At 41.6% G+C, this 24,510-nt stretch overlaps 3 protein-coding genes across 5 annotated transcripts in view; 2 read left to right on the forward strand and 1 right to left on the reverse strand.

The window, feature by feature from the left end:
* Positions 1–1,433: 1,433 nt before the first annotated feature.
* Positions 1,434–3,075, forward strand: cenpl (centromere protein L). The gene is made up of 5 exons (XM_063467577.1): positions 1,434–1,444; positions 1,660–1,831; positions 1,929–2,183; positions 2,269–2,841; positions 2,924–3,075. Exons 1-5 carry the CDS (start codon positions 1,434–1,436, stop codon positions 2,996–2,998), a joined length of 1,086 nt encoding a protein of 361 aa, XP_063323647.1. The 3' UTR covers positions 2,999–3,075.
* A 1,408-nt stretch (positions 3,076–4,483) lies between these two features.
* LOC134620507 (FUN14 domain-containing protein 1) lies at positions 4,484–9,123 on the reverse strand. 2 transcript variants are annotated; one of them, XM_063466698.1, is made up of 5 exons: positions 8,977–9,123; positions 8,393–8,561; positions 6,676–6,751; positions 6,047–6,181; positions 4,484–5,763 (listed from the first exon to the last, which is right to left on the reverse strand). In XM_063466698.1, the coding sequence occupies exons 1-5, from the start codon at positions 9,092–9,094 to the stop codon at positions 5,686–5,688; spliced, it is 576 nt and encodes a 191-aa protein (XP_063322768.1). In that variant the 5' UTR covers positions 9,095–9,123; the 3' UTR covers positions 4,484–5,685. The 2 variants fall into 2 exon arrangements, with proteins under 2 accessions (XP_063322768.1, XP_063322769.1); XM_063466699.1 differs by having other exon boundaries at positions 6,053–6,181; positions 8,977–9,115.
* A 526-nt stretch (positions 9,124–9,649) lies between these two features.
* Positions 9,650–24,510, forward strand: part of LOC134620506 (histone demethylase UTY-like) — a 34,862-nt gene continuing 20,001 nt past the window's right edge. For both annotated transcript variants that reach the window (XM_063466696.1, XM_063466697.1), the window contains exons 1-4: positions 9,650–10,065; positions 10,204–10,267; positions 23,899–24,007; positions 24,236–24,285. In XM_063466696.1, the coding sequence (XP_063322766.1) occupies positions 9,887–10,065; positions 10,204–10,267; positions 23,899–24,007; positions 24,236–24,285 (402 nt within the window). In that variant the 5' untranslated portion in view covers positions 9,650–9,886. The remainder of the gene's footprint in view (positions 10,066–10,203; positions 10,268–23,898; positions 24,008–24,235; positions 24,286–24,510) is intronic.

Raw genomic sequence — 24,510 nt, forward strand, 5'->3', positions numbered from 1 at the left:
AACTAAGTAAGCTGATATATTTAAAAATATTAATAACAGAATATTTTTCAATGTTACAAAATTACCAGTTTGGCAGAAATTGAAATTATAAAGTCACAATATTTCTTCTGTCTTTTCACCTCCTGGTTTTATTTGATCATATTGTGATTCTGAGCTAAATTTCAATGTATTTCCAGATTGTTATCTAATAAATAATTAGATTAGGCCATCAACTGCAAATTCACTGAATCAATATGGCTGCTTCGTGAAAACAATACAAAACAAAATGAAAAAAAATATATATATAAATGTAGTTTTTCCACCGCAGCAAATTTCTTAATCTCAAAGAATATATTTTTTCCTGTTTTATGTATGTATATATGTATGTAGTATATGAATTTAAAATATGTCATCTCTAATATTTTTCTCATCAATGTTCAAATAAAAAAAAAAATTGACTTTTTCCCCAAAGACTGTAAAAATTGCTTCTTTTTTTTTCTCAGAATATCAGTCACAGCAAGTATTTCGGTAATAAGCCATCAAAGGCTAAATGTAAAAATAAAAAAAATAATATATACAATTAAAAAAATATATATATAAAAATTGTGTGTATAAATTAAATAAAGTTACATTTTTTTTAAAACGTTTTAGATTTGATAAATTATGAAAGGGGGAAAAAAACTACAAATCCCACTTCTTGTTTGGGTAGATGTGATTGGCTGAGTCTGACCGCGCAGGCTCCTGGGAAAGCGCGATGTTCAAATTTGTTTCCGGTTTTTCTTTTAGCCTTTGTCGCTACGCCAGAGACATGGAGCGACCTCAAAACAGGTAGAAATTTTACCTTTGTCGTTATTACAATATACAAATGCTATTTTCTACAAAGTATTTGCTTTTGCGGCAAGGAAAATGGCAACAATTTGTCCAACGACGCATTTTGGTTTATTTAATCCCGGCATTTTCCGTCGTTGTCCGTACAACGAGACCCCAACACCATTCAACATTCAGCAATTAGGTGGTTTAATGTTGTTTTGCATTTAATGAAATGCACGGGCTTGATACAACGTTAAACTTGTCATTTTAGGATTTTTTCACCTCTACTTTTCAGTTCGGCTTTACGTTTTGCAGTCGTAGCTCCTTTTTTCACCCTTCAAAATGAAACAAGTGGCAGGGAGTGGTCACTGAAGCTTTTGTGTGTTTAGTTAAGCGCAGTCTGTGTAATGTTTAACTTTAAATGTCACTCCATGGTTTCTAAAAACATGAATGGATTGCCCAAACAGGATCGGGACGATAGTTTGCCTTTTTTTAATGCTAGCATTAGCCCGCTGGCTCTGCCTCGGTCTTTTTTGACATGTTGCTGCTGTTTTAAAACAGGGGAGCATCTGACCTTTAAAATAAGACCACATCCATTCACAGTCTGTTGAGTATAAATACGTTGTGTTGACACAGTGGCTATAATGCGTCTATAGTATGTTTAGAAATGGTGTTTGTGTATGAAATGAATGGCAATTTGTTTTATAATGAGTCTAATAAATTGGGTATTTAAGCACATGAGAAGTGCAGGTTTTGCAAAAGCCTTACTTGTGTTCCTAGTTCAAAGCACAAGTTTAACAGGAGATTGTTGCTTTATGTTTGATTTATTTTTTAAAATTCATGTATTGATTGACTAATTTTTCTTTTCAGTGTGGTGAGGACTCCCACCGACAGCATTGTGGCTCAGAGGAGGAGCAAAAATAAAAGCTACAGACAGTCATACCGCAGCTGCTTAGGCGCTGCTTCAAGGCTCGGCCACACCCCAGGATGGACAGCGCGGAGGCTCAACACCAGCAGAAGAACAAAGTCACACAATATCACCGTGAGTCAATGCAAGTTTCTCTTCTAAATATATTAATTATCTGGAGAACAGAACATGGAATCGCCATCCTTTGCATTCTGCTCTTTCCCTGGTAAAGGAGAAGGTGAATCCAGAGGATCTGGCCTTACTGGTGAAGACAGAGTGGCAGCTATCGTATGTTACACCGCTCTACCAGTTCAGACACACCCAGCTCAGGAGCTACTCGAGGCAGCTTTCGGCGTTTATTACTGCAGAGAAGCAGCAGGGTTTGGCAGTGGAGGTTGAGGGAGCACAGACCAGCTTCAGAGTTTCCTTCTCTGTGGTGCAGGGGCTGGGAGAGACGGACGATGATGCTAAGACGGTCCTTGTACAGGTAAGCACAGGAGTTTGTAGAGGCAGGGAGAAGGTTTTCAGGCACAGTATGAGCCGGCTTTACTCTGTCTTCTTTCCCGTCACAGATCCATTCAAAGCCGGTGTTTGCAGGGAAGGATGAGGTGCAGAAGTTGGTGTGGAGCGGCTGGCTGACCTGCATCAATGGCAATCCTGAATATCTTCACTCGCTTCCGAAGGACTTCACCTGTCTGCCGCTCTTTGGCAGCCGTGGGGCTGAGAATCTCACCTCGTTGGTCAAATCCTGGTTTCAGCAGACCTTTGACTGCTGCTTTGGCCCTCTGGAAATCAACCAGACCTGCCTGCAGTGGCTAGCGGCATTATGGACTAACTGCCACATAGAGTCCAGCATCCAGCATCTCAAAATGATTTGGACTCTTCCGGTTGAGCCACCGTTGCAGATCACCTACACAGTTAACCCTCAAGATGCGTGGGAGCTGTGGAACAGTGTGAGGACCCCTTCACTGGAGAGCAGGGAGGAGGAGGAGGCAGCGAGAAGCATTGACATCGAGGAGGTTACAAGGTTCACGCAGAGCCTAATGAGCCATTTCTACAGGCACTTCAGACTGGACCTGTCAGCAGGACGCCTGAGTCAGGTCTCATCTGCACTGGGATCAGCCAAGTTCAGTGGCAGGATCAAGGTACTGCCCTCAGAGCTTTATTTATTTTATTTTTTTAATGAAAGAAGAACCTGCTAATAATATTGGTTTACTTTTGTTTCAGATGTCCAACAGCAGATATGTACTCACAACCCTATCACTGCTGACAGAGTGTGCCCTTCTCAAAATGCCCATCTGAGCACAAAAGAATGACTTTGCAGCAAGAGGAAATGCAAATTCTGCAATGTCAGTTTGCAAAACCTGTTATGGAATAACAAATATGGCTTTTATTCGTGTTTTTTTTTTTTTTGTTTTTGTTTTTTTTGTGAGCAAAAACAAACAGTGTAGCCTCTTTACACGAATTCACCACAGGCTAGTGGCTTCTGGCTTTTTTAAATGTATTTATTTTTTCCCCTTTTCATACTACAGATCTGGGACGTTACAGGAGCTCATGTATTGATTGACTAATCAATAGGGAGGATTGTGCCTGTAATTATGAAGAATTGAGGATAAAATCTGAATGTTTCTTGTCTGCTCACTCAGCTCTTCTTGTAAATACGTTGTATGTTTATTCATGTCCACCTCTTTGTATATTTTTGTCATTTATAGTTATAAATAAAAACCAAACAAGCTTCAACCAAGTGGTATTTAAAAAAAAATGCAAATTGTCACAACAAGAGGTGCAACTGAGCAGATGTTAGATTTCTGTGTGACTGATATCTTTGGTTTTTATTGTTAGTAAAGTAACTTTAGGTCAGGGGCTTTGGTGTAGCCCCTGACCTAAAGGAGTCAATGCCATTGTCCTGCCCTTTAATCCAACTTAAATCTGCTTGGCTGCTCTTTATAACTTAAAGTTTAAACACCAGGAGGGTGGGGCTTCAGTGCTCACCTGTGATCATTTTAGGAGTTTATAGTGAAACAAATGTATGAAACTAAATGTAGGAGCAAACAGAGACCTCATTATTTTAAAATGACCATATTTTATCTAAGGACATCATTATTATCCATCTCTGCAGTGCACATATTACACATGCATGTAAATTAGATAAGGCAGAATCTGGCTCCTTTAGAAGGTTAATTAATTTCTTATCAATTATCTTATTTATTTAGTTTAACACCATCAAGCTTGGCCGGTTTAACAATACAGTGGGGTGGAGGGGTATTGCGAAGTAGGATTTCATATAAGTTCTCATGTTTGAACAAATACAAGTGGCACATGGTGAGCAGGACCTTAATAACACCACTGAATAACGCTACAGTCTGCATGCTTGGTCTGAACTAGCTACCATGTCTGATTTACTCTGCTAATGTTGCTTTATAAAATAATAAAGATTTATCTATATGTTGGCTGTTAATCACCAAGAATATTCAATCTATAAATATATTTCGCTTTGATATGCCTCCTTCATTCACAGAACCACTGAGAGTACAAAGTGCTAAAATAAATATATTAATGATAAATTCATAAGATTTTTGCAGCATTCATTACCAGTTCTGATCATCTCTCTTACTGAAGTAGGAAGATAACAATTTGATGCAAGGCTACTGCAGAGAGCCCGGGTGACAGTAAAAACCACCAACTGATAAATGCAGTCAAATCTGACTGAGGTTTAAGATTTTATCAATCCAGCTACTGCAAAGACATAAAGCCAGACTGTTGAGATTGCTTAAAAACAACAAAGGCTAAATGAAAAGCATCCTTTTTTTAATGTTACTATCATTTAAAACAGCATAGGGCAACTTTACTTCAAAGGAGACATAAAACCAGGAAATAAGAGTTATCAAAATCATATTAAATACAAACATAAGCATACAAAATACCAGCTGGATGCAAAAACAAAAAAACAGCTAAAACATTACAGTATATTGCACCAGTAGAAAAGGCAAAAAACCCAAAAGACAATAAGCAACGTGTGATAACTGGACTCCTCTATAGCTGATTAACATGATGAAGTACGACACGGCAGCATCGCTGTTTGTTAATGCTACACACACACCATCAAATGCACGACGACAATAGCGAGGGTGTAGGAGTCAAAATTGCAGCTCCATTATGCTCTGTAACGACTGGACCAGTGTCTCTTTGGGCATATGGCTTGTGATGGTGGTAATTAGGGCACAGCAGATGCTTGAACCTTCATTTAAGGGCATTGTGGAGCTGGGAATTAGGTAACAAATTGTGGGGTTGGGGGGTTAATACTTCACAAATTAAACTTACTAATGATGTGTTCTTTATCAGCATGGACTCCAGTTCAGAGTGGAAAATTACCTTTTTACTTTACCCCCCCCAGTCAGTGTGACCAACATAACTGGGTTTGCCAGTATGCTTTGAAAGGCATGTGACCACGACAAACTGTACAGCTATACTAATAATAATTTTTAAAAAACTAGGCACCAGACTGGGGGCTGGTGTTACCTTCCCACTCTGCCACCTTCCATGCTGTTTATATAATATTTACTTGTGTGTATGTGCTTGTGTGCGTGTCTGTTTACAGCTCTGAAAAAGGGGCTTGGCTATATATTTACAATGGCGCCCACACATGCCACAGAATCCACCTGGCAAACACTTGGGACAGTCTCATTTGCACGAGCAAACACAAAAGAAACTCCAAGTTTTGTTTGTAGCAGCTTGATGCGTTCGGAAGCATCGTTCACAGTACAATCTGACGGCCCCCGATCCTCTTACCAACCCACCACCTCACACACATCCTCTGAAATGAGCACTCGAATGATAATAGCAAGCTAGGATTGATTCAGAACAGGTGGTTTAGTGTTCAACATAATTCCCCATGATCACTTTTGATCAAAACACACATGGGGCAGAGAGGTAAGCAATGGAAAGTGATGATTCACAGTAAATGGAGATTGTAGTGTGTGCGGCGGCCTTTAGGAGGCCAATCCCAAAAAGAAGCCGCCGACGAACCCGCTGGACAGGACGATGTTCCTCTTTATGAAATCTGTGGCCTGCAGAGGAGAGACGAGGGAAAAGTCAAATCAGAACTAACAAACAAAACAGACCCCAGCACCTCGAAACATCTGATTTGGTTTGCCTTGAGCCTGCAGTGTCACAGCTACTAGGTGTAGTAGCTCGACAAGTACACTAGAGGGCACTGCTGGCTTGGGAATGGACCCCAATACATGCCCCCCCCCCCCATATTGAAATAATACAAATTAAAGGAAGATTGCATTTAGCTTAAGCAAAAAACCAAGCAAGAAATAAAGAAAGAGCAAGCTTTGTTCCAGGTACCTTTACCTCCTCAATGAATGTGTTGATTTCTGGGGCTGCTTTGTTTGCCTTCTTCTTCAGGTGCTTCTTTGCTTTGTTCACATCCTTCTCCACCTTCTTCCAGTCCACCTGCACGTAGCCACTGTGATTGGCAATCTGCAGACACAGACAACAAAACAAAACTGATGAGCGTTACTTTGTCCTTCTTCATATTTGCCTCAGCTCTGCACTCTGAAGGACAGAATCCCTTTCTGGAAGCATGTGTCCACAGTAGGCCTCTGACATGATCTTAAAAATTTATTCTGTGTGTTCAGCCTGACAATCAAGTCATCTGGGTGTCCGGGCTTTTAATCTACTTGCAAAATGAAGAATGCTTTTAAGCGACAAAGTAATGCTACTGACGGAGCTGAAGCACCCTGTAAGTGTCCAGATGGCCTGTGTCCATTTAGTGCCAGCTGACACACAATGCTCGCCTTTCTGTGGTGGAGAGGGGGGACCAGCTGAGTGTCATGTCGTACAGCTGGCGTCTTCACTTGTCAATGGAGTTATGTTAATCTTACAAAGCACGTACTTCTCTATGACTCTTGATGGAGAATTGCTAAATATTTAACGACTAAGCCTAAACAATCACAGCATTACGGTGCTCTTACCTGTAAAAGAAGGAACCCGCCACCAATAGCAGTAGCTGCTATCTTCCCAACTCTCTGGAAGACATAACCTGCACACCTGTAAGTGTTAAGAGAAAGGGTGGGTTACTTCCTTTAAAATATTTAAAGGGGAATCTATTATGTCAGTTTTCCCTGGGCCTGATTCATACTTGAAAACAGTCATTATGTGTCTTTTCCTCACAGTAGCCATCCCTCAAGACTTTCTCCATTTGGAGGAATGCATTATCAGGGACTGTAACATCTAGTCCTTTTACTGAATCTTTACTAAGGCTTTGCAGTTCATCTATTGCCTGGAAAAAAAGCTATTTAAGCTTTTTACCCTCCTTTAAATCAAAGTACTTTTGACTGGCTACCCCATGTAAACAGAAAGGTGGGCGGGGCTCCTGTGCTCACAGATGACCATTATTATTATTATTGTTATTATTATTCGGGATGTCTGCTCTCACCAGTGGGCTTAAACTAGTAGTTGGAGGCTGGAACTTTTGGCTCACGGGCACTGCTTATACAACGACCTCATTATGAATCTTCAACCGCAATTCTTCTTCTGCCACAGCGGATCACCTCTCTCCATCTCACCCTATCCCAAGCATCCTTGTATGTCACACTAACCTTCTGCATGTCCTCCTTCACTACATCCATGAATCTCATTATTCATGTTCCGCATGATCTAACTTGACAAAGATTTTATGTCAGATACTCTTCCTGATGCAACCCTCGCCATTTATTTCAGACTGGGGCCAGCACTAGGGAGCACATTGGCTTGTGGCTCCCACCACTCTTGAGAGTGTGAAAAAAAAGGGATACTGGACTTCTTAAGGCTTGTTATGACGTTTCACCACTCATCAAGTTCTAAAAACAAACTGTGGAGAGTCCCGGGTGTTTATGGTGCGTTCCAGGAACCTGAATTTAAGATAGTGCATCCCAGTAGTAAAGTCAGAAAAGCGTGGAAAAAAAAAACACACACAAAAAAAAAACAAAAAAAACACAAAACAGAACAGATACACGATTACACAACAGGGGCAGCACAAATTAAAAGTTTTATTACTCTTCAGTTTGGTGCTGCCATCTTGGATTGTTAACTCGGGATTAGTGCGGCTGCTCTGAGTTCAGGGGGCGTTCCAGGTGAAAATGCCAACTGGGAACTTGGAAATCCCAACTTCCGGCTTAATATGGAACGCTCCATTAACCCCCAGTGGGGGTTTGTCCCCTTTGGAGGTGGACCTGAAGGTCGTTGCCCCACTATCGATCACACGAGTCATCAATTGTGGATCAACGACATCCAACTCCAGCCAAAGTGTAAAAAAAGACACGGTCAGTACAATGAAGGGTGAAACCACTATGAGACCTCATGTGGGGTCAAATACCCAGCTCTTTCCACCATTTGCCTTCTTTTTTCCAAGCTCTGTAGAAAACTATGGCAAAGACGATTAAGAACCTACACAGACAGTACCTGCCACTCTAACAGCATACGTACATATTGTTTGGAAGTAAAGGCATACAGACTCTCCTTTAATGTATAGACTCAATCATTTTATTGGTTTAGCAATGGCAGCTCTACAAGTAAGCGGTGTGTTCTCACATTAATTATTTCTCTGCATGTTAATGTCCCAAGTTCAAAATAGCCCAACATTTGCTACTGTGTTAAACACCCATTGGATCTACATATGCCCCAGTGAGAACACAGACCCCGAGTCCTTACCATCCAGTCACTCCTCCCATCATGAGCTGAGTGGCCACGGAGTACTTCTCAGCAATAGGGCCGGAATTGTTCCCAAACACTCTACTCCACCACTGGTGCCTCCGGGCGTACTCAGTCAGGTCCACAACCTCATAAACCTCATCTTCGCTCTCTGGGTCGTCCTGGCCCGCTATGAAATTGGAGTGAAATACAAAGTTAAAGGGCTACAATGTGCATATGCTACACCTCCTCGCTTACATTCGGGGTGTATTTTCTAATAGCTCAGGAACTGTTTGCACCCTGTGTGGTCCTATTAACAGAAAGCTTAATCTTCAAGTCCTCCTAACTGCAAAAGCACTTCAGCCTCCACAGGCTCCGAGGGTGCTTATTCTATGTAAATGAGTTTGGAAGCTAACATTAGCTGGCTAGCGTCAAATGGCTTCCAGCCTGGACGCGAAGGTTCTGCTACCGGAGACCAAAAGGCACGTATGAGCCACGATAAAGCCCTTCTGCCTTTTCGACTATTGCTCATGGAAAAAAAATAAACGAATTTAAATGCGAATTGTGATCGCACAACGGTCATTTCTAACAAACAAAACACTAACCTTCTCTCTCATCCGCCGTCGCCATTTTGGAGAAACTAGTTATGTCATCAGGATGTTGACAAAGATAAACCACGCCCACATTATGATGCCGCTGCCACGTCAGTTGAAATGCTTTCATTTTGCTTGATTGGGCTTCAAGCAGTTTAACAACTTTATTTGATAAAATGCAGCAACTCTGCAAGTCTGACTGTGAAGACGTCATAAAAATAAGGGTTGGGTGCATAAAGAGTCGCGTGGTTTGACAGGATTGGAAAGAGTTATGCTTCGCAGTCACTTTTTAAATAATCTATGAGCGAAAACTGACACCCATGTGTCAATATGTATTACTGAATATGAGATGATGTCTTAGCGTGTGAAAATTAGAGCATTTGTCGGGAAAACAGTGCTTTGGTTCATGCACAAGAGAGCCACGTAAAAAAAATCTGTATTTATTTTTTAAATATTTTATCAGGGTGGATTTTTTTTTAATTAGTGGTTTTGCAGAGAAAACACGAATATTTAAGATAAAAGAATAGTATAGCAGGGAAGTCATATGGTGGTATACACGCGCTCCCATTGGCTGGAGACGGGGGGAGAGGGCGTGGCCACAGCGGCGCGTGGGTTCGCTTGGGTGACACAATTATAACAACTTTATCTTCGCGGCCGAAACGCGTTTTATTTGTCAAATACTCACATCTTGGATATTGTACTCAGTTATTTGCATTCAAATAGCTGCACGATACCACTTTGTGATGAAAAATGTGACGTTTGAGGAGCTACCCGGAGAGCGCTTCTGTCCCCCCCGAAAGGATTTACTACATCGAATCGCATCTTTTCATCCCGGAGAAAAGTTTTTGATCGTTTCGCTCCCTTCAGTTTTCCTTCTTTGATTTGGCGGAGCGATCCGTTCGTCCCCGCGTCGCGATTTTCCATGCAATCGTGCGGTGTGTCTCTCGCCGCTGCTGCCTGCGCTGCTGCTCGGAGTCTCGGCTCGGCTTCTTCTAGTGGTGATGAGGGAAAGAAAATGGCGGCGGGAAAAGCGAGTGAAACAGAGGAGGACTTTCCGACACTGACAGCCGAGGAGAGGGATAGCTTGGCTGGGATCGACAGGTCGGAACAGTAAACCCATGCACTCACACGAACGCACACTTTGAAAATTGATTGTTTTATTTTGCCTTGCATGTCGATATTGTCCTCGAGCCGCTCTGCAAGTGATACTGAGCTGCCTGTGTTGTCTTCTGCTTGCAGCTCACTGTTTGGATTTCAGAAGCTTCATGAAGATGGCGCCAGAACGAAGGCCCTGTTGATGAAGGTAGTGAATTTAACTGGATGTATTTTGCAACCGAGCAGCACCCGGGTTTACGGGACTCTCTTGAATCTGTCATTAGTCGTGCATGGCGGTGAATTTGCTTTCAAGTGGCAAGCCAGTCTGAGTGGCCCTCTCGCTACGGAGACCAAGGCCAGCTAGCGGCAGCCCCTCTTAGCCAGGCAGCTAGCTCGCTAGTTAGCTACCCTCTTCCGATGAACAGCGACCCTGCACCTGCGGCTAACGCCGTCTCGCTGGCCCGCCCGTGTATCCGGCTAGCTACTGCTCCCTTCATTTGCCTGTAAAGTTAGCATATGTTAATGTTTTCCTCTTTCTTTTTTTTCGGAAACCGCCCTTCCCCTTTAGCTGGATAGCTATCCCATACAGCCCCGTGTACTTGTACCACTACCAAGACAACGTCGTCACGGATTTGTGTAACACATACTGGAAACGGTGCTGCACTATAATGAGTAAAGTTTTATGTCACATTGAAATTGTGTAATTGTAGCTGCTAAGATATCCCTCCCACCCAACCTCAAACACATTGGTACTCGCTAAAACATCGGTGGGAGTAACGGAAAGGCTGTAGCTTTCTTCGGGGTGCACCACTGACGTTATTTGGTAAGGTTAGCTGGTGCCCGTAGCAATTGCATTTCGTCTCGTCTTTGGCACAGTCTGGGGTGTTTTATGGCATTACGTTGGCCCATTTAAAACACTGTGCTCATTTGTATGTGCGTGTGTGTTTGGTGTCCGCGTGAACGAGTTGACAAACGTTACAAGTAACGTTAATGGCTGGCTTGCCTGTCCAAGATGGCGGGACATGGCGGAGTGACACTGGTAGCTATATAACCTATTTGCCGTGAATATTTTTCGGACCCGTTCGTGTGCTCGCTAAAGCGTGGCTCGGGTTTTCTCACGGGTCTCGGCCCTCCGTAAAAACGTGTCCCTTTCGCTGACCTAGGTGGTGTCACGGTCCTTTGTTTACAGTTTCCATTGGCCCTGCCTTGGACTCTGCATGTGCTCTCGAAGCTGCGTGTTGAACAGGCACAGTCTACCTGTGTGCCTAACATGTCGCTTGGCTAACAAAGAGCAAAGCCCACTCTCTTCTGAATGCATCGCAGAACTGTGGAAGATGGGGAGAAAGACAGTGCTGCTTGACAGCTCGTGATATATTTTTTGTTTGTTTTTTTTCGGGGGGGGGGGCGTGAATCTTGTTCACTAGGTGGTGTGGGATGCCTGGGAAGTGTTCCTTTCGCGTTAGCAGCAGAACGCAAGAGGAGTGTGCCCTGCTTCCAAGCTGAAGGCAATTAATGCACAGTGCTTGAATCAAAGTGCATTTGCTTTTAAGTGTGGTACATATCTATGCTTTGAGTCTTGTTTGGTCATATGTCCTGTGGAAATAGCTTTGGTTTCAGGGGCTAAACAGGTGATATTGTGCCTTTTATTATTGGGAGACAGCATTATAAACACAGTCTTTCTTTATAGTGCTGACAGACTGCCCTGTATCCATAGACAGCTTCCCAGTCCAGCTAACTTAAAGTGTTAGCTATGTCTTTGTTGCTGTCTACAACCAACAGACATGATTCAGAAACATTCTATATAAGCTAAAAGGGACCCTTAATGCAGGGTCCTTTCTAGCATACTGTTAGTTTCCAGTACTTGTGCATCTGTTAACTTTTCCCATGTGGATGTAAGGTTTGACAGCACTGCAGTTGATTTAAGTCGGTTTATAGCTGTAATGCACAGATGGTTCATTGGAGCAAATTTTTACCAGATTGAGAGTTGCATGTGGGATACCGTTGTTGTCCATGCAGAAAATAAGTACAAGTTTTGGGGCTACCTTATAGTTCTCTCAACTCCCCCCAAAAATAATCATCAAACAAACACCTATGTGGTGGGCTCACGAGCCGCTCACTTTAGCAATGTTCACTCATTTTGTTGCTTTCTGCGTTGAATACATGCGAATGATTTGGTGGGTTTCACATCTCCATTCCCACTTGCAGCTTATTAGTTCAGAACAGTAGCCCCTGTCTGGCACTTTGTACTGGTCGTGTCGCTCGCGCTGTTGCTAGGTCTACTTGTGGATGGGAGTGGGTTTAACGTTGCTTGACAGAACTAGGTCATTGTATCACAACCCGTTATCGGACAGCAATGACGTAAATTTAGACTAACTAGGTGGAAGAGAAACTTTCAGCTTTGGTGTGTGCTTTTTTTCTGTGTCTTAAGTGCGACGGTTGGCAAGATGCTTACAGCAAGGAGGGTCTTCGAGTGGGGTGGCTGATGGCTTTTTGGGTGGAGTTCATGTGCTCTCCTCAGTCCACACACACTCACGTGAAAGCTAGATATTTGGACTCTTCTTCTGTTGCGTCTGAGGCGCTGGCTGTGCTGCGGCTCTGAAATGGTTAAGGTCATTTACAGAGGACAGGTCTTTCCCACAGGGATTAACTTAAATAATGCTAGTTGCAGACATTTAACATGCTGTTTGACTGTTACATACTGTTTGACTCATTAGCATGGACGCAGGATAGAAAGCAGCCACCATTCATGCTACACTTGGAAGCTGAATCCCACACTTCTGCCACTAAGTCTTTGTAGGACATTTGTTTAGATAACTGTAGACCTGAACTGAGATATTGGCCATGGAAGCTCATTGTTGCCTCGCATTAAGGTTGCTCTAGCGTCAAATCACTCAGTACCCACAGCTACTAAAAAGACCATGCGTTATCAGTCAGTAATTCCAGCCCCATCTTTCACAGCCATGTAATGAGTGATTATTTGTATTAGAGCTTTTTATATTAAGGAATATCCCCCGTTCTGACACATCGGCAGCAGCAAGACTGTGACACAAATGTTTAAAATTGAGCATATAGAGCAGTCCGAAGCCTGAGCTCTAGGATCACTTTCATAAAGGCTGGTTATATTATTTGAAACAGAATATAAATGACAGAAATAAATCTTCCTGCTGTATTGTAAAAACCATTCAAGAATTTTTCTTCCCGCCCTCCCTCCAGTAAATTAAATGTACTGCAAGTACAGGTACTTCTCAAGAATGTCCGAATGCTATAAAAATGTTAATAATATTAACATAATAATACTGTTTTGAGCAACTGCAGGTCAGTTCAGTTGTTGGCAAGGTTGTGTGCAATGATGTCATACGCCCCTGCATGAATGAGGTACTCTAAATACCATGGTATTAACAGTATGCCAATATCTGATAATAGAGAAGTGGCCAACTTGTGGCTATCTGTGCACGGCGGAGCCACACTCCATAGTCCTGAACACGTTCAGGTTCTTTCATAGTACTGCTTTGGTAGGTTATCTGGGTATTTGACCAAGTTCTCACATTATATTAAGTGGTGCACTAGCTGAAAATAGAAGTTTGTTTTGGATACTTTTGTATGTGACACAATGATGGCTTGGCGCTTATTTCAAGCTGATGGCACATTTAGTGCAGATTAAAATACAAATATCTGTGCACATGTTTTATGGAATCAAGCTTCATTAGTCTGAGCTGACGGAGGTGTTCAGTTAAAGACCATGTCTGTGCTGTGAGTTCAACTACATATGTAGGTTAAATAATCAATGTATTTCTTTTTTTAACCATCGGGTAGTACACAGCTTCTATATGGGTAACACTATGCATGTGCACAGGGCTCATTCACGAGTACTGCTGCAGACAGTTGAGTATGCGCTACTTCTTTTTAGGCGCTAAAGGGGGAATGAAAAGTTGTTCATTTTGCAACAGTGCTGCTGTTTTTGACCATGCAATCATACCTGTCAAGTTCCAGATATGGGTGGTTTTAACCTGGCTGCTCTAGCACAAATGTTTGTACCACTCATATAAAACCAATAATAAATTAAAACGTAAATAAATCGGAAAATGTTTTTATTTATGTGCATGCTGCTTTTGTTCTTTTTGTTGGGCTGCTGGTTTAGCTTGCTGAGTTTTGCAGGTGACCCATGTGCTGTAAGGCCCAAGTTCAAATCCACCCTCAGGCCGTTTACTGTGCGTCTTGCCTACTATCCTGTTAAAGAAAGTCTATAAGCCCAAACAGTATAGTTTTTTAAAAAAAGACTTTGACCTGTAAGCAGGTTAAAAAGTCTTCTGGTGGAATTTTGAGACTGATTGACTGTGGAATAATGTTGAACTCAAGTCATCGATCATTTGTTTGCCATTAAATCATTTGGCTGCGTCTTTAGTTTAACTTACTATTGCACTGTACTGTAAATATGCAGCATTATTAGAGACGATTTTTTTTTTTTTGAGGGGGGGATGATTGTGGTCAAATGTTCAAACAGCAAGTTGCTACACATGTTTGATTTAGCAGATCTGTTTATTTGTATTATTAAATATAATAATAATAATAAAATAAATTTTTTTAAACACCAGATGCTGTTTTTGACACAATCCTTAAGGATTTGTGTCTCCTCCTGGGATTGAACAGAGGATCTTTTTGGTTGTTGGGCAAATGTGTAAACCACCATACTATGTCTGATGTCTGCTTTCCTAAATCCAAAATGCGTTCACACGGAGTCATGTGAAATCACAGGTGATGGTATGTTTTTTAAGAGGACAGTATGTGAATACAATGTGGGGGAAGTATTAACAGAAGTTTAAAAAAATAAATAAATGCAAGTGCAAAATTATGTCAGATTCTGACTGTGATTTTTGTTCATTTTTAATTAACTGCCTAGCTCTTATAGATACACTGTACTAAACTTTTGAGCCACCCCTCATTTCTTTTTATTTAGCTTTGATTGAGCCAGGCTAAAATGTTTGCAGTGGTTAATGTTATATAAACGCTATATTAGCTGTAAAGCTAACACATTGTACCTAACATTATTCCTCATGGTCAGGCTGCTCCACAGCCATTCCAACATTTCAGTCTGTGTCCTGTCAACAAAATATAATGTTAACATTAGAAATAAACGGCTACCACCATGTCTGTGACTTATAACCACTTTTTTAATAGAGAAGTTTATTTACATGGGATGATCAGACAATAGTACAGGTACTGGTGCCGACTACTGAATTTTTTAAATTTGTCTGCAGTGTAGTCTTGAATCTCTGTAGATTGAATAATTACACCAAATATTATTCTTACTGTTACTATTATTGTAGCAGTACAGTGTTCCCTCATTTATCGCGGGAGTTACATTCTAAAAATAACCCACGATAGGTGAAATCCGCGAAGTATACAACTTTATCATTTACAACTATTATAGATGTTTTAAGGCTGTAAAACCCCTCACTACACAGTTTTCTCAGACAGGCACAAACATTTTTACACTTTTCTCTCTTGTTTAAACACTCTCAAAGTTCAAACCTTGGTAGAAAAATCAGTCCAGTATTATAGAATGAAACCAAAGGCATCCACAGGTGCCTTTGACAGTGCAAAAAGTTTCGTCGACATTGTCGTGTTTGTTGGGGAGAAAACTTACAAATATACACTACAGCACTTCAGTCACAATGCTAGCGATCGAAGATTTATGTAAATTTGACAAGCTGAAACTAGAGCAGGGCGATATGACCAAAAATATTTATCACGATATACATTTGAAAATTTGCGATAACGATATAACTGACGATATAATTGACATTAGACAAAATACAACTCCACAACTTTGTTTTGTTTTTTGCACTAATAATGTATTTTCACTTAAACAAGCAGCTGTTTTTTATGTGCATTAAAGTTATATAAAAATTTAACAGTGAAATTGCAAACTCCTTGCTGACAGTTTAACCAAAAGGCATTTCCAGTGGAAATTGGCCGACATATCCTCAGCATAACCATGTATAATATCCACAAAACCTAAAAAGCGGTTATACACACACAATACGGTAATATTATGTTGAAGCACAGTACGTATCACTCCGCGAGGCTCCTGCCTACGATAGCCGTAATGCTCCGACAATCCATCAAGCGGTGTGGGTTCGTGGCTTAGCAAAGTTGCACTAAAACATTTGACAGATTTTCGAGCGCCGTGTACCACATAAAATCATTTAGAGGTCAGTAAACACAACCAGAATTCATACATAAGGCACACGGGATTATAAGGGGCACTGTCGATTTTCAGAAAAATCAAAGGATTGATTTTAAGTGTGCCGTATTTTCCAAAAAACACGGTATTAACGACGGCCCGCTAGCATGCTACCAAAAATAGTGCTTTGTTGTGTATCTGACGGACGAAAGCTAAACCAGTTCCACACCACTGAAGTTGCAGCATTTTTACAAACCAATTCTGGTTCATCTGTTTCATTCAACGATCTGCTTTCGCCCTTCTCATTCTCCGTCACCGCCATGCTTTTTCCGCCATGTGCGTATGAAAACAAAGGCACTGCGCATGCGCGTTTTACCCATATTCTATCGCGATATTTCATTTTCTTATCGTTGCCCAACATTATACCGGTATCACCGTGAACGGTATGATATGGCCCAGCCCTAGCTGAAACCATTCTGTACTGTACAGGAGACACGGCACGGAGGAGATTGATTGACAATGCTCTAAAGCCAATCAGGACGCAGAACACAATGCACTGTTAAAAACAAACAAACAGCATGCAAAATTGCACAAAAAAAATCTGCAAAAACAGCGAGGCTGCGAAAGGTGAACCATGTTATAGCGAGGGACCACTGTAACCATAAAAGGGTAAGGTTGTGGAATATGAAGGGACTAGACTATCCATTGATCAGGTAATGCTTTTAAGTAGAGGTTTTTTTTTTGTTTTTTGTTTTGTAGCGTTAATGTTGTACAGTTAGCAAGTGTTGTCAGACTGTTTTCAAAAGTGCTCAAATAGCCCAGTTTAACCTGGAGAAGACTGCAATGGCTCCTGCAACATGTTCCGCTGCCATGGCGGGGATAAATTCATGATGAAAAGCAGAAAATCGGCTGTCACAGATGATAACTTCAAAAAGTCTGAAGATGCTAATGCATTCCCTCCTTGCAGCGCCTTAGCCCTACAGAAACCTAGGGTAGACCCTGAATATTCATTCAAAATAAATGAATGAAAGAAAAAAAAAATCTAGGACATTCAAAACCACCATAATTCAGCATAATATTCTTATTACCTTCATAGCTCACAGGACCATATCACTTTTTTTCTCCATCTCTGTTAAAATAACCGTGGCCAGTCATTTCTGAAGAACTGAACTCTGAAATGTGCATTGATCTTTGTGATGAGTGGTTATAAATGTCGTCAGAGATTCTCCTAGATTGACGTGTTTTTCTGTTGTTTGTTTTTCCTCACATATCACCCTAGAGCTCAAGGATCAAGTTCATCAGGTGTCCACTGTTAAAAACAATTTTAAACCATGTTTACTCACTTATTTATGATCAAAATGCAGATGACTCTAGCTGCTGTGTAGAAAAACGATCCTGTTGAGTATGACTGCAGCTGAACCCTCCTGCCATTCATGCTCCAACTGTCAGCCTTTTTTGAAAGTCTTGCCTTCAGTGATCCCAAATCAGATGATCATGCTACAAAGTATGATTAGGTTTTACTTCCTTAACTTTGGCCTGCAATAAACGTGCGTCGCAGCACTTGCATTTTGCTGTTTCTCAACTTACTCACTTGAGATTTTCCTCTACTTTTTCACCCACACGTTTATACATTTAAATTTTGTCCCACAGCAACAACATAAATGTTGATCGTACATTTCTGGTACAGAAGTCCAATTGAGATGAGCAATGTTTTTGCTTGTATCGGGGTTTTTTTTTTTTTTTTGTTGTTGTTGTTTTTTTTAGCAGTTTGGTATCAATTTTAAAATAGAAGAAAATGAATATCCACGTTTCAATCTATTGTACAAATATTTGATATTCAGTATTTCCATCCATTATCTTCATCTTATCCAATTGAGGGTTGTGGGGAGGCTGTTATAGGGCAAAAGGCAGAAAACATCCTAGACAAGATTGCTAATCTGTTGCAAGGCCAACACATAGAGATGGTAACCATTGGCATCTACAGGCAATTTTAGAATGACTAATTTGTCTAGCTCCATGCATGTTGTTAAGACTGTAGGAGTGAGCCAGAGTAGCTGGACAGAACACTTAGACTCTACAAAAACACCCCAGGTTGGATTTGAGGTTGCTGGAAGGTAACAGTGCTAACCACCACACCGTGAGACTTCTGCCACTCCTCTTTAATCAAACATGCATAGAAATACAGTAAATAAGTTTGTACAATTCTAACAAACTTGAAAGTCAATATTTGGTGTGACCACTTTTATTCTTCAACACAGTCTGAGCTCTCTTAGGCAATTTTTCTTGTAGTTCTTTAAGCAGTCTTTAGGAACAGTTCTCCAAGCTCCTTGAAGGACATTCAAAGGTCGTCTTTGGATGTTGCGGTTCAGACTCTGGGGAGGCCAGTCCATGACTGATAGTGTTCACTGTGTGCTTTTCTGTCCTGGTATGCTTTTAATGCATTGGCAGTGTGTTTCGGATCAAGTCATGCTGAAAAATGTCAAATTTGGGTTCATCACTCCATAAGACCCGTTGCCACTGATATTCAGTCCAGTTGTTATGTAATTTGGCGTACTTTCTTTTTCTCCCTGTTTCCCTTCCTTCCACTGAGACCACTTGTGATTAGGATTCAGTGAACAATAGATGATCTATTAAAGGGCTAGATGCATCTCTCAGGTCTTGTGTCAGGTCTTTGCTGGATGTTTTTCCTGTTTCTTAAGGACATGACTTTCAGATACAGTTAATCTGCTGTAAATAGATTTTTAGGCCTGTCACTTCTTCTTTTGGCTGTCACTTGTCTGGTTTTCTCAACGTTTTTAAGGACACACTGAAGATCATGATAAGATATGTGAAGTATTTGTCTTATAGCTCAAAACAAACAAAAAAAACCCAGCTTTATGTTTGTCAAACTGTTATCTTTGGCATTTTTCTTAGATTCAAAGGAAGATGAACAAGTGATATGTTTTTGGAACAATTTGCTAGAAACAAAGTGCCTAAAGACATATCCTCAGCATAACCATGTACAGTGGAACCCCGACTTACGAAATTAATTAATTCCCGAGGGTCTTTCGTAAGTCGAAAACTTTCGTAAGTCGAAGCACCCATCGCGCCTTTTGAGTGAACTATAGGCTATAGGCTAATTGCTAACTGCAACAACAATACGTCGTTCAAGTGGAACAGCGAAGCGCAAGTACGAAAGCCAAGGGGTTGTCACATGATTCGGAAGGCATTGTGGGCATTGTGGGCTCAGCCAATCAGAGCCAGCGGATTTTGTTACACGGGCATTTTGCCGTACCACGGGCAGAAATATTGCCATTAAGTGCCTTCGTAACTTGAATTTTTCGTTAAATGGGGTATTCGTAAGTCGGGGTTCCACTGTATAATATCCACAAAACTTAAAAAGAGGTTATACACACACAATACGGTAATAATATTGTGTGTTCTTTACAAAGTTACGTGTAGACAAAACACTGGCTAATCTCTTGAGTTAGGCATCTGAAAAATGAATGAAAAACTCAATGAAAAATTTTGATAGAGCTTCAGAAAGCCTGGAGAATTATTACTCAAACCCAAGACTTAGTTGGTCTTGTTCTTGAGCAAGATCAAGCCAACTGACCAGCCAGGGACTGCAATCGGCAGATTTCCAGCATTCTTGGCCCTGACTGATGACCGGCTCATCATTCTCCCATAGGTGCTTCTAGTTAATTGGAAGTTTTTCCTCCCTGGTCTGGAAAGCACGATAGCGTTGTTTGCATAATGCCTTTTGCGACTCATTTACCACCAGACTCTTAATGTTTTTCTTGTCAATAAGTTGTGGCGATGCAATTGGAACAGCTGCACTAGTGTCCGTCTTCCACTTTTAGTTTTTCCTGTGCTTGTGGGCATCTTTCTTCAGTATATAAGGGTAGACTTGCACTTGTCAGTGTATGCTTCTGGAAGACTTGTAGCTTCAGTATATGCACTCCCTGGACTGCTTACAGTACTGACAAGAACAAGTCCTGATGCATTTTCAGAATTTTGGTTTTCAAAGGGATTGCTAATATGAGTTCTGATGACGTCTCCTCATTTTGAAGAAAAGACAGCAAGTAATTTATCTGCAAGGCTGAGATTTAGAAAACCTCATGCTTACATTTAAACTACAAAAATAAGAAGATATTATGCTCAAAATTTCTCTGAAAAGTCTTGAGACGTAGCCAAAGGTGCTCAAGTATTATTGCTGTAAATCTGTCCTCGGCTGTTGTCGCTCTTCACATTTTGCTCTGTTTTTCTTTCCCTAATGGTGTTTGCTGCTGCATTTTCTCCTTCAGTCTTTCCGTCACAATGATAACCGTGTAAAATAAAAGCTTTTGATTACATAACTGCTTCTTGGAAATGGCAGCGCTACCCAACAAAGGCAAACAGAGGTCCTTTTTCAGTGTGTTTGGTAGTTATTTCTCCATTTAAAAGCTGTGGTTGAACTTGCCTGTCCACAAAGACAAGAGATAAAACATTCCCTCCTTCTGCATATGCTTGGAAGTGCATTCTTAGTTTCTCTTACTTGAGCAGCTGGCTCTCCTCAGCTCGGAGTGGCAGAACGGCTGCCACGCTCGGCGTCGAGCACCAGCTGGGCCATCTTTGATGCGATCTCAGTGTGGCACCAAAGAAACGATGTGCAAGGCGAGGTCACGGGTTGTGTTTGTTTGCCCTGGTGCAGCAGGGGAAATGGACAACATGTGCTTGATTTCTTTTTATGGCTCGGACTTCCTTCATGGTCACAGTTAAACGGATGGATAACTGGAGAGCAATAACAGCGAATAGCCTGTTTCTGACACAGTATCAGTGCATAAATTGTTATAATTACTGCCATGGGTACAGCGAGGGCAGATAGGTGGAGAATTTTTAAAATTTATTTATTTAATTTCACAGATGTGGCTGATAAATCTTTTATTTTGTGAAACTTTTGCGGTTAGTCAACTCCAAACACAGTGTTGAATCATTTGCTGCTGGAGCTGCTTTACTAATTTGCCTTCAGTTTTCCAGTAGTGTATTAATAATGCCATCACAACAAGAAGTAATATGAGATGATAACATATGAATGTTTGTTATCATCTTGTCTTTCTAATCTTATCATGATAATTCTTTTCATGTCAGTTGATGTCTATGATGATATAAATCGAGTCATTATTTATGCCAGTTTTTAAGGTCCCTGTTTTCTCCTGAGATGCAAAGTTGTAATTTAATTTTTGGTTAAAATATTTGATTTAATTTTTAATTCTGACCAGTCAGAAGCTTCAGGTGTTATAGAAGAACACAAACTAAATGAAAAACTGAATTCTTTGGTCAGTTCCAAATAAATAATGTAGATAAAACTAGAAATTAGAATTACTAGACACCCTGCGATATGATGCTGTTGTCATTTTTACATTTTGCGATATGATGAGTAGTCTTGGTTGCTGGGGATCAGTCTGCCAGGGCCTTCTCTTCCTGGTCGCTGCCCGGAACACATTGCACCTGACCCCCTACGGCGCCTCCTGTGGGTAGTGGGACTGCAGGAGGATGTGCCCATGTCCCTTTTTCGGGCTGTGCCAGGCCGCCCTCGCGCACCCTCCCCAGGCCTGGCTCCAGGGCAGGGCCCTGGTAACCCTGTCCCGGGCAGGGTGAACCGTTCCCTGGATCTTTCACTCATAGGGGTCTGAACCTGAGCCTCAGAGATGGGGTGAGGAGTTCAGCCATCCGAGAGCGGCTCAGAGTAGAGCCGCTGCTCCTCCACATCGAAAGGAGCCAGTTGAGGTGGTTCTGATAAGGATGCCTACTGAGTGAGGTGTTCTGGGCATGTCCCACCGGGAGGAGGCCCTGGGGCAGACCCAGGACACGCTGGATATATTATATTTCTCAGCTGGCCTGTGAAGGCCTTGGTGTTCCCCCAGATAAGCTGGAGGAGGTGGCTGGGGAGAGGGAGGTCTGGGCTTAGGCTGCTCCCCCCGCGACCCGGTCCCAGATAAGCGGAAGAAGATGGATGGATAGATATGATGAGTATTGCAGTGCAGTCCATTACATTTTTTTCAACAGAAAAATATGCCCTTAAAGTTAAACTTTGTCAATATCCAGTTAGATAAAGTTATCTAACTTCAGTTTTTTTCCCCCTGAAAAAAGAAGCACACCAAACACTGTCACTAAATTGGCCATAAATGATGCCATAACACAGGGTTAAAGTTGCCAGCTATATGCATTCTGGTTCTGATAATACAGCAATTAACTGTAATAAATGATCAAAAATCATCATCTGTTGCTCTTCACATAGACAGAAATCTATAGGAATATAACCAGAATCCAGCCAGCTGAGTCGAGTCCCCTCAAGTTGTGCTCATTTTAAGGACTCATTCAAACGGATGGCACCATGCAAATTGGTCTGCATTTATAAATTAGACAGCAATTCTTTGTAAACCTTCCAACAATCTCTCTGAGAGCGATTGCAGTCAGTCCAAATCAGACTGCAACTGTTTGCAGGAAGGTTGCCTCATATAAGGCAACGTGTGCGATCACCTTCAGATCAACACGACCATAAGCTGTGATCTGTCACGGAACATGAAAAAATTCAAAACAGTCACCAGGCAGTTGTGTTTTTTATGTAGACGTAAGGAGCCTTCTGTTTTTACTCGTGTGATTGAGCCGTTAGCTTGCTCTGAATTACGAGGTACAGTTGACAAGCTAAGTGTGTCCAGTGTTGGATGATTTGTTTGTTTTTTGGGTTGAACTGATTTATAATGCAAGTTTGGTCAGCTGACTTAGGTGCATGAGATTAGCTCTCTTGTTCATAGCATTCCCAAAGTGTTTTCATTTCTTTAATAAAATATCAGTATTTGGTGTCCAGGACTGCAAAGTCTTGTTTATTGTGTACAGTAATACTGTTGCTCGGGTTGTCATTAGCATTGTCCGTTGTTATGTGGTCTTTTTCTCACTCACACTCCTAACATTCTGGTGTGTACGGCAACAGCAGCCCAAACATTAGCTGCCAGCCTATCCTGACGTGGCTTTATTCTATTCCAAAAACATGATTGGCTCAGCTCGGTGCAGCGCTGTTCTTATTGCCATTGGCCTTTCCAGATGTCTGCCAAAACAAGGATGGACTTAGTTCTATTGACTTTATATTGACCATGCCTGATTGTTATCATTTTATCTGGTTTCCAGCCCTAATGTACATATGCAGTAAATGTAAGAGCTAATGCTCACTGAGGGTAGCTGCTATGTTATTTACCTTCACTTTTGTGCGTAGGACTGACATTCCTGATGAGCTGTTCCATTTTTAAACGTTTTTAAAAAGTGGTAGGACTTGGTGACAGCAAGCTGCAAATTTCTCCTCAGGACTAATGAAGTCAGTATAACTTGTGTTGATCTGAATCAGCAGTGATCGCAACGCTGTTTCTTGTCTGTGCCAACCTCCGGCAGATGCGGAGCTCAGAGTCAGCGGCCTCTGTACTCCCACAGGCCGGAGAGATCTCTACGAGATATACTGCAAAAGCATTCTTCTGCAGCAAGCTGAAATCCTAACCTGATATTTATCTGCAGAAGAGATTTTGGAAGCTGACGTCAGCCACGCTGTGACTTTGTTCTTACACCACGCTTCTTTTCTTTGCAGACGTGGATGTTTGCATGCGACACACAGAATTGAGCCGGTGTTATTTTTGTGTTCCCTCCAGGCTGTTCGGTGCTACGATTCACTCATCCTTAAGGCCGAGGGCAAAGTGGACCCTGAGTTATTCTGCCAGCTGGGCCACTTCAACCTCCTCTTGGAGGATTATCCGAAAGGTGAGTCATCTCTTCCCTTCACCTGCACTCAAGTGGGTTATACGCTCTTTGTGTGTTTTTTCCTGCCACTGTTTTGGTCAAATAAATGATTTCTATTTCAGCTGTCATGCCGTTTGAGTATGTTTCACATTTTTAAGCACAGTAGTTATTGTTCCTCTAAGAACAAACCTCTCCAGCTTGCTGCTTGGTCATTTCCTCTCGTAAATCTCTGTTTGCATCTCCTTACAGCATTATCAGCATACCAGAGGTACTACAGTTTACAGTCAGACTACTGGAAGGTAAGACACGCATGCCTACACGTTCACTTTCTCTTATTGTTTGTGATATTCTCACCTTCTTTCACTCTCACTCTAACTAACACACACACACACACACACACACACACACACACTCATACACTCTCACGATTTCCCACACATACACCGGAAGCACGTTTGGTCTCAGCTGGGTTAGATGTTGGCGTAAGATGCGGTTTCAGGTTTCATGTCAGTCATTTTCACTGT

Source organism: Pelmatolapia mariae, linkage group LG23, assembly GCF_036321145.2.
Source record: "Pelmatolapia mariae isolate MD_Pm_ZW linkage group LG23, Pm_UMD_F_2, whole genome shotgun sequence".
Classification (NCBI taxonomy): Eukaryota; Metazoa; Chordata; class Actinopteri; order Cichliformes; family Cichlidae; genus Pelmatolapia; species Pelmatolapia mariae.